Source organism: Saimiri boliviensis, chromosome 17 (genome assembly GCF_048565385.1).
Source record: "Saimiri boliviensis isolate mSaiBol1 chromosome 17, mSaiBol1.pri, whole genome shotgun sequence".
Lineage (NCBI taxonomy): Eukaryota > Metazoa > Chordata > Mammalia > Primates > Cebidae > Saimiri > Saimiri boliviensis.
In genome coordinates, this window is record NC_133465.1 from 26,602,541 (window position 1) to 26,612,347 (window position 9,807).

A 9,807-nucleotide genomic window follows, 5' to 3' on the forward strand; every position below is an offset into this window, starting at 1 on the left:
GATATGAACAGATACTTTACAAAAGAAGACATACGGGAGGCCAACAAACATATGAAAAAATGCTCATCATCACTGGTCATCAGAGAAATGCAAATCAAAACCACATTGAGATACCATCTCACACCAGTTAGAATGGCGATCATTAAAAAATCGGGAAACAACAGATGCTGGAGAGGATGTGGAGAAATAGGAACACTTCTACACTGTTGGTGGGAATGTAAATTAATTCAACCATTGTGGAAGACAGTGTGGCGATTCCTCAAGGACCTAAAAATAGAAATCCCATTTGACCCAGCAATCCCATTACTGGGTATATATCCAAAGGATTATAAATCATTCTACTACAAGGACACGTGCACACGAATGTTCATTGCAGCACTGTTTACAATAGCAAAGACCTGGAACCAACCCAAATGCCCAACGATGATAGACTGGATAGGGAAAATGTGGTACATATACACCATGGAATATTATGCAGCCATCAAAAACGATGAGTTCACGTCCTTTATAGGGACATGGATGAACCTGGAAACCATCATTCTCAGCAAACTGACACAAGAGCAGAAAATCAAACACCGTATATTCTCGCTCATAGGCGGGTGTTGAACAATGAGAACACATGGACACAGGGAGGGGAGCACTACACACTGGGGTCTGTTGGGGGGAAATGGGGGAGGGGCGGGGGGTGGGGAGGGGGGAAGAGATAGCATGGGGAGAAATGACAGATACAGGTGAGGGGACGGAAGGCAGCAAAGCACACTGCCATGTGTGTACCTATGCAACAATCTTGCATGTTCATCACATGTACCCCAAAACCTAAAATGCAATAAAAAAAAAAAAAAAAAAAAAAAAAAAAAAAAAAAAAAAAGGTTGCCATGAATCCAGTAATGCTTAGGATGATTTTGAATTCTGTAATCACATTACAATCTATATACATAATCCATTCAGCAATCTGTTGTACCTAACTTCCACATCAGTGTGTGTAAACAGAATTTTTACAAGTAGAATCTTAATCACTCACCAACTTTCCCTATAATTTGAGACATTTTCTGATGGCTTTTCAAGGGTGATAAACTCCTGAACACCGGTCACCCACCCAGAATCTTCAGCCTTCTTATCAAGTAATTTATAATCTCTGAGCCTGAATGCACTAGGAAAACTCATTATTTAAAGAATCCTTAAGATCAATCTTTTGGTAATGAGACTAGCCCCAACTCCACGCACGGTGCTTTCACAAATACATGTTTTGCAAATACTCTGTTTAGCAGAAATGAAAGTGTAGCCACATTTCTCAGTTGCATAACCAAGAACTAACATTAACTCATTAACCCTCTCCTTCCTGGACATGGCCATATCACCCCACAGTGTACAAAGTGCTTTCCTTATACAGTGCATTATTTTCCTTATACAGTGTATTCTGTCCTCTGATATTCATACACTCCTATGATGTAGACAGGGCAGTTCTAGTCATTTAACAAATTAACTCATTTTAAAATGCAGCGAGTGGCTGAGCACAGTGGCTCACGCCTGTAATCCCAACACTTTGGGAGCCGTAGGCAGGTGGATCATCTGAGGTCAGGAGTTTGAGACCAGCCTGGCCAACATGGAGAAACCCTCTCTCTACTAAAAATTAAAAAAAAGAAAAAACTAGCCAGGCTTGGTGGTAAGCGCCAGGGAGCTGAGGCAGTAGAGTCACTTGAACCCAAGGCGGAGGTTGCAGTGAGTAGAGATCGCGCCATTGCACTTCAGCCTGAGTAACAGAGCAAGATTTGCACCTCAAAAAAAATAATGCAGTAAGCAGAGACATTGAGTGACTTTCCCACAACCTCATGGCTAAGAAGTATTAGAATAGGATTTGAATCCACATCTGATTTAATCCTTCTCGGTTCTTTCCGTGCAGAGCTAGTGTTCCTTAAAAATGAAAAAAAGAAAAGAAAAAGATTGCTTTGGGTAACACTCTGATCAACAAAGTGTAACATGTTTTTTGCTGCAGGACATCATAGGGTCTTTAACATATTAGTATGCTCCATGCTCTACAGGAGGGGCTGAAGTGTGCAGCCTTCACCAAACTCTTGCGGACACTTGCTAACATCTCCTGGATCACCAGCCATTAGTGAGAATGCTGCTGTATCACACTGCCACCCAGAACAGACATAATTGCAGCCCATCCCTCGTGGGGACACAATGTTGATTTTTTTTCTTCCTCCAGAAGCTTGCCTAGCTTCAAAATATCACCTGTGAGCAATCAAGCATGAGCTTCCCCATCTTTGTGCTGATTTCGGATCTTCTTAACTAGGGATGCTGCTTTACTGTGCCTATCTGTCAGGGAAGGGTTGGAGAGGAAGGACAAGATGCACACTGCCCAATTTTAGATAGGCAGCAATTTGTGGATTCTTTGTGCTGTCTTTAGAAAAAACCAGCCTCTTCTGACTTGATGTGAGCTCTGAACACCCCCATCTATTTTTTTAAAATCTATTTTTCAGGAGATTAAAATGAGATGCAGTAAGGTGAAGACATTTGCATATAGCCCTCAGCTCATAGAATTTTGGAGCCAAAAGTAACCTGAGAGATCAGCCCCTACTTCATTTGGACAAAAAAGAAACCATAGCTCAGAGAGGCAATATCACTTGTCCGAGGTCACACGGCAATTAAATGGTGGGGCTAAGAGTCAAACCCAGGTCTCTGTGATTTCCGAGCCCGTGTTGTTCTTGATGCACTTCTGTGCCTCTCTTTCCTGGCCTTGGGCTTCCCTGGACTTCTCTGGTGTGCACAGGGGAGCAGAGTCTAACATGACACCACTGGTTGACTTCAAACAGCATCAACTGGCCCTTTCCACCAGGCTCTCAAGGCTGGGTCTGGGACTCTGGTCCTTCCCTGTTACCATCACTGTCCCACACTCACTGAGCTTCTAAACTCTGAGATGAAAGAATAAGGCTGCTACGCCCATTGCAAAGTAAACTCTTCTTCCTCCCCATCCTTCCCTGTCCAGCTTGGAACTTCATCAGCTTGTCATCTGGGACCAACGTGTCTTCTAGCCCGCTAACAAAAGGCAGAGGAGGGTGAGGAATCTAGGGACCTGGATCTCAGCCACTGTCCACCTGCCACTTGCCACGTGGCCCTTGGCCACTGTCTTCTCTGTAAGCTTCCATTTTCTCACCTGAAAGGTGAAAACTTTTACCTTCTCACCTGAAAAGGTAAAGTTAGTTACATTGTCAAGGGGTCTCCTAGCTCCAAAATTCTATGCAGCCATGAGTTATTGGCACCGTGTGTGTCCTTTACTTTCTATGAACTTTGGTTTCTTCATCTGTAAAATGAGCATGATGTAAAAAAGTAGAATAGAATGTAATGAAATGGAGATATTGACACCTGCCTCAGGACAGCTCGGAGGAGCCAGCAGGATGAAGTCTGAAAACCCTGAAGCTTACCATACATCTGCCAAGATTGTCATTCGCCATGACCCAGAGGGGATACAAAGCTCAGCAGCTCAGCGTCCCAGCCTGCAAAGTCCCAAAAGACCCAAACCAATGAGGATGTGGTCAGTGGTGGTAGAAAGGCACACGATATGTGGGCGAGGCCACGTGGCAGGGTGCAAAAAGCACAGGCCTTGGAGTCCAGCTGACAAGGGTTGGATTCTGGATCTGCTTTGTGTGGCTAGAGCCAGCTGACCTCCCTGAGCCTGTTTTCCTGTCTGTAAAATGGGGGCACCTGCCTCTAGGGGTAACTGTGGGGAGTTAACGAAATGGTTAGCTGGCCTCTGACCATGTCCCTGCCACTCTGGCCTCCTTGCTGTTCTCAAAGCGGGCCCAGTGTACACCTACTTCGCAGCCTTGGCACCTGCTCTTCCCTCCACCTGGAACACTTTCTCCCGGGTCATCCCGTGGCTCATTGCTCGCTTCATTCTGGTTACTACACAAACACCATCACCTTAAACAGGCCTTTCCTGACTCCCAGCCAAGAGAGCCACACCTGCCCTGTGCCTCTTCTGTGGCACTTTTCCTGTCCTGACATTACACGTGTACCTATTTGTTGTTCACCTCCCCCACCAGAACATGAGCTCCAGAAGGACAGAGGTTTCACTGTGCTGTTGGCATCACTGTGCTGGATAGGGGTCTCCACAGGTGTCCGAGGACTCTGGAGCAATGATGCTATAAATCAGGAACACGCTTGGAAGCAGGTATCCATTTAGCAGCCAGAAGCAGCCTGACTTCCTTCATTCTGGGAAGACGAGCTTCATGCACATGCCAAGGGTGATACAGAAAATATACATAATTTAGTTAAAACTCCAAGCCAGCCAGGCAAGCGTCCAAGGCCAGTGGCATGTGCTCACCTTTGATGCGTAACTGTCCAGTGAGTGAGGGGACACATGTGGACTGCTGTGAAGCATCCAGCTCTGTGTCTTGTCCTTAAGAGGGTCAGTTCTTCCTTTCTGTTTCTATGAATGCCAACGCAGCATCTCAGGAAATGCTTTAGGGAAATAAGAAATAACAACAATGTTCCCATATTTCAGAGATCGTTTCTCTCTTTCTTTTTTTTTTTTCTTTTTCAGAGTCTCACTCTGTCATCCAGGCCAGAGTGCAATGGCGCGATCTCGGTTCACTAATTTTTGTATTTTTAGTAGAGACAGGGATTCACCATATTGGCCAGGCTGGTCTCGAACTCCTGATCTCAGGTGATTCACCCAGCTTGGCCTCCCAAAGTGCTGGGATGGGACCCTGGACTGAATAAAATATGATCTCCTCTCTTGAGGAATTCATCAGTGGGAGAGATGGACACAAAATCACAGGCATCCAGGAGCATATGGTTAGGAGTCTGGACGGGGTGATGCTGTACAGAAACCACAGAACAATTGACTCTACTGGAGGGAAGGGGGATGTGTTTGTGGATTGCCTGGATTCTCTCCCACTCCGTGAACCTATCCAAAAGGATTCCTGGCTGAGGATCTCTTTTCCTAAAACCTCATGTCAGCCACTGGACTCCTTGTCTAGATGATGAAAGCCCTGCCTACCCTTCCCTGGGTCCCTGTCTGCCTACTAGGCCTTCCTTTCCATGTAGCCCCTGGCCTTGGAAGTCTCACCCTGCTCCAGACCCCCGTGCCTACCTCAGTCAATAGCCCCCACATTTTCCATGGGTTGTGCCCTTCTGATGGCTGGCCCCAGCCCTTCCTTCTCAGCCACTCTATTCTGTGCCAGCTTTCGTGTGTCCCCAAACCCTCCCCAAGCCACAGCCGAGTGCTGACATGACCTCCCTCTCTTCATCCCTGACTCCCAACCCCTATCGTTATTCTCTCTCATTCCTGCATGTGTCCATTCTCTCCCCATTTTTTTCTTTGAGGACATTCCTTGATTTGGGCTCCAGGTTGGCCTTGCCCATTCATAACTGATTGAGGTTTGACCCATAAATCTCCCACTTACTCATTCTTTAGGCATCCCCTGAGTGCCTGCTGTATGCCTGGCCCTGTGCAGGACCTTTGAGGTCCAGAGAGACAGCCCAGAACTTGGCCTCAGGATGCTCCAGCCCCCTGGAAGAAACAGTTAAAGGCTCATCACCACATGCTATGGCAGGGGCTGCAGTAGACAGATGTGGAAGATACAACAGAGCAAGAGAAAGAGTTGCTTTGGATGGGGTTGGGGAGCTGAATCTTCATTGACAAGTGGGAAGATGGTCAGGTGAACAACATAGAAAGACATTCTGGGCAAAAGGAGATGCATGTGCATTTGTGCAGAGTGGGAATCGGAGATGCCCAATCCAGGCAGCCCTGTATGGTGCCACGAGGCAGAGGCTGCTCCAAACAAGGCTGGGGAAGAGTTGGATAAGGAGCCTGGGGTCCTTGGAAACATGGGAGGGAGTTATGCAGTTTGCATTTTGGAAAGCTCATTCAGCAGACTGAAGAAGGTAAGACAGAGAGGGGGATCTGGCAAAGGCTTACACAGTCCCATAAGTTCATTCTCTGCCAGTTGTGAGCACTAAACATTTAGGATCACCCAGGCTCTGCACTGCCCCCAACCTCCCACTGCCAACAGCCATTTCTCCTGCCAAAGGCAAAAAGGGGGGAAGCTTCCCTTCTAGTTGGCCATTGCAGCCCCCAGGGGCAAACACTTTGGCATACAAGAAAGCCCTGCTTTTTCTTTTCTTTTTTTTTTTTTTTTTTTTTTTTGAGAGGAACTCTTGCTCTTTTCCCCCAAGCTGGAGTGCAATGGCACAATCTCGGCTCACTGCAACCTCCACCTCCCTGGTGCAAGCAATTCTCCTGCCTCAACCTCCCAAGTAGCTGGGATTACAGGCGCCTGCCACCACGTCTGGCTAATTTTTGTATTTTTAGTAGAGACAGGGTTTCACCATGTTGGCCAGGCTGGTCGCAAACTCCTAACCTCAGGTGAGCCACCCACCTCGACCTCCCAAAGTGCTGCGATGACAGGCGTGAGCCACCGTGCCCGGCCAGCCCTGCATTTTTATGTTCACTGTTGCATCATCATGTTTTCCTCCTCCTGATATCCTCGCCTTCAGCTCATGACCCAGAAGAAAAGTTAGTCAATAACATAACGAAGTTTGACTCCTAATCCCATTCTACAGATTTGGCAACTGAGGCAAGGAGTTAGCCTGGCAAAGTTACCTGAATTAGTTTCCCATTGCTGCTGCAACAGATTACCACAAATTTAGTGGCTGAAAACAACAGATTCATTATCTTAAAATTGTGGAGGCCAGAGTCCAAACTGGATTTCACTAGGCTCAGTAAAATCAAAGTTATTGGCAGGGCTGTGTGCCTCTTGGCGGCTCTAGGGGAAAAATCATTCCCCTGCCTTTTCCTGCTTCTGGAAACTACCTGCATCCCCGGGCTCATGGCTCCTTCCTCTGTTCAAAGCCAGCAGCATAGCATTTTTCCATTTTCTCTCTGACCTTGATCCTCCTGCCTCCTTTTCATAGGAATCTCTGCAATTACATTGGGTCCTACCTGTATAATCTAGGATTGTCTCTCTATCTCAAGAGTTTTAACTGAATCACACCTGCAATGTCCCTTTTGCCATGTAAGGTAACCTAGTCACAGTTCGTGGAGGTGGGGACATGCACACCTTTGGGGGCCATTATTCTGCTTATCACAGGACGTTTTCAGCATCCCTTTGAGCTTTTCAATCCCAGGACTCCCTGAGCATCTGTTGTTACTGACCCGTGGCTCTGTCCGTCTTTGTTCTTTCAGAGGAAACGACATTTGAAGCGGGAGTGAAGGTTCAGATCCACAGTCAGTCTGAGCCACCTTTCATCCAAGAGCTGGGCTTTGGGGTGGCTCCAGGGTTCCAGACCTTTGTGGCCACACAGGAGCAGAGGGTAAGTTCCCTGGGCTCCCAGAATTGATGGTCCTCAGCCTCCCCCAACCCCCTGTGGAGGCACAAGGGAGAGAGATGGAATTTCCACTCAGCCAAGGGCTTTACCGTGAAACTAGAGGAAGCTGTTCACTCACCTTCTTCACCAGTTCTCCTGTACCACCTGTTGGTTTCTAAAATTGGGCATGAAGGAAACCCAGCTCATTTTTCTTTTCACCAAACTGGTTGGGTTTTTTCTTTTCCAAATCATTCTGTCATAGCTGACTTTTTGTACAAGTTAATTTTTAAAAAAAAAAAATTATTTTTTGGCCAGAGGATGCTAAGGGAAACTGTTAAACAGGGTTTGATGTGTTTCATAACTGTGTTAATACAATTCAAAGCAGCCTAAAAGAAGAAAAGGGGTGGAGGCATCCCTCTCCATCACAGGGTTTAAGTGGAGCGAGCCCTTGTTACGTGTGTCCGTCTGCTCTCTTTGATATAGCACTGGGGAGGGGACCTCACCCGCCCAGCTGGGACTGCTGCATCAATTCTGTCTGTGGGTGGAGGGAGGACAGGCACAGCCTCACATCTGAAGCGAGTCTTACATCTCAAAAGGGAGACCTTCGCAAACTCTCAGTAGGGAGGCAGTCTCAAAGCAGGACTGTGGAGAGACACGGACTGTTTCTTTCTCTTATCTCCTGGATACTTGTTGCCTGGTTTTCCTAGAATAAAAGCTGGAGAGACTGTGACTGGGAGGGTATCCTAAACCAGATCATCTAAGACAAGTTTCTGGGGAAGACCTTAGGTAGATTAAGTCTGTGAGTAGCGGAGGCACCCACTCTGGGGTGTGGGAAAGGGAGACCCAGGGAGAACCGTGATGGAGGAGCAAGGAAAGATGCATGTGTGTAACTGATGAGCTCAGGTTGCTTTTAAAATTTGGCTCAAATATCGTCTTTCATCTGGTACCGATCACAGCTGTTTAGCCATTTTATAAAATAATATTCTGCATTAAAAACTGGTTGTAGGGCCAGGCACGGCAGTTCATGCCTTTAATCCCAGCACTTTGATAGGCCAAGGCAGGAGGATTCCTTGAGCCCAGAAGTTCAAGACCAGCCTGGGCAACATCATGAGACCTTATTTCTACCAAAAAAAAAAAAAAAATCAGCTGGGCATGGTGGCGCATGCTTTGATCCCAGCTACTTTGGTGGTAGGGGTGGGAGGATCACTTGAGCCTGGGAGGTAAAGAGGGCTAGAGTGGGCTGAGATTGCACCACTGCCCTCCAGCCTAGGAGACAGAGACAGACTCTGTCTCAAAACAAAAAAATTAATCTATACATGAACCATATTATTTTTCATTCTCTGGGAAAGTGTTGATGGTGTAGCCCTCACAAACTGTGTCCTGTACACGATGCCTGTGCAGTTAGTGAAGGCCAAGGTCAAACTTCACTGTGGCACATAGGGATGGGACTGCAGCTTTGATGCACGGGCAGGAGGTGCCAGAAGCTTAGCCTGGCCTCTATGGGCTTCCAGAGACAGAGACAGGTGGTGCAAGAAGAAAAGGGGGTATCCAAGGGTATGCAAGGCAGAAACCAAATGGTCAGGAAAATATATATTTAAGGACCAAGAAGGAGGGCAAGAGGATGGCAGGACAAAGTTCAAGGCTAAGGATGTGAGAGTCAAGAAGAGTGAGAACAAGGATTACCCAGTAGAGGCATGCAGACAGACAGGCAGCCTAGGTGAGCTCTTGAGAACTGCCAAAAGTAAACAAAGCTGGACATGGGTTGAGATGGTGAGGGCAGATTTTAATCAATGATATCCTTTTGCAAAAGGGAAGAGGGTACAGTATGAGCTCAACTCCAATTCATAGAGAGGGCCTGGGTGTTTTAAAGGGAAAATGGGGGAATGGGCAGAGGGAACAGCAAGGGCTTGAACAGCAGAGTCAGAGAAGTAAAAAATGAAAAACAGAAAGGGGCTTGGGGGATGGTCCCTGTGAAATGCATCTGGGTTTGCGAACTGGTGCTTATTGAAGTTAGACTCCTACCCTCCCACAGAGACTAGGATACAGGGGCCCCCATCTTCAGGTGTTGGCTGGAGCAAGCAGTAAATTCTGTTGGCAGCCTTGGGTTTTCTCAGACAGGCACTTTAAGAGTGGATAGAGGAGTTCTAGGGATGTGGCCTTGAGCTGTTAGAAACTATGTCAGTATTTGTTCAAGTCTTCACAGGCCAACAAAGGATGAGGCTTAGAAGAGAAGAGGGCTCAGAAGAGCCTGCTAGAGTTTGGTCAAGGAGAGAAAATCTGTCAGCACTCCCGTCTGTTGTATGAGTAAACCCACATCGGTTCAAAGAACCAGGTACAGGTTAGACTAATCAATATGTATATCAATTCTGTGACTATCTAAAAGTAAATTTTTAATTAGTTGTCCAAGGCAAATCTGACTTGGTGTTTTGTTGAATGTACCTACCTTTGATATCCTGTATTACTTACTTGTGTTGACATCTGTCTGCTATCTAC

General features: G+C 46.8%; 1 protein-coding gene across 1 annotated transcript in view; it reads left to right on the forward strand.

Moving 5' to 3' along the window:
• The window catches only part of ASIC2 (acid sensing ion channel subunit 2), a 277,373-nt gene that overhangs the window by 196,319 nt on the left and 71,247 nt on the right, over nucleotides 1–9,807 (forward strand). The window contains exon 3 of the mRNA XM_003933026.4: nucleotides 7,193–7,320. Within this exon, the coding sequence (XP_003933075.3) occupies nucleotides 7,193–7,320 (128 nt within the window). The remainder of the gene's footprint in view (nucleotides 1–7,192; nucleotides 7,321–9,807) is intronic.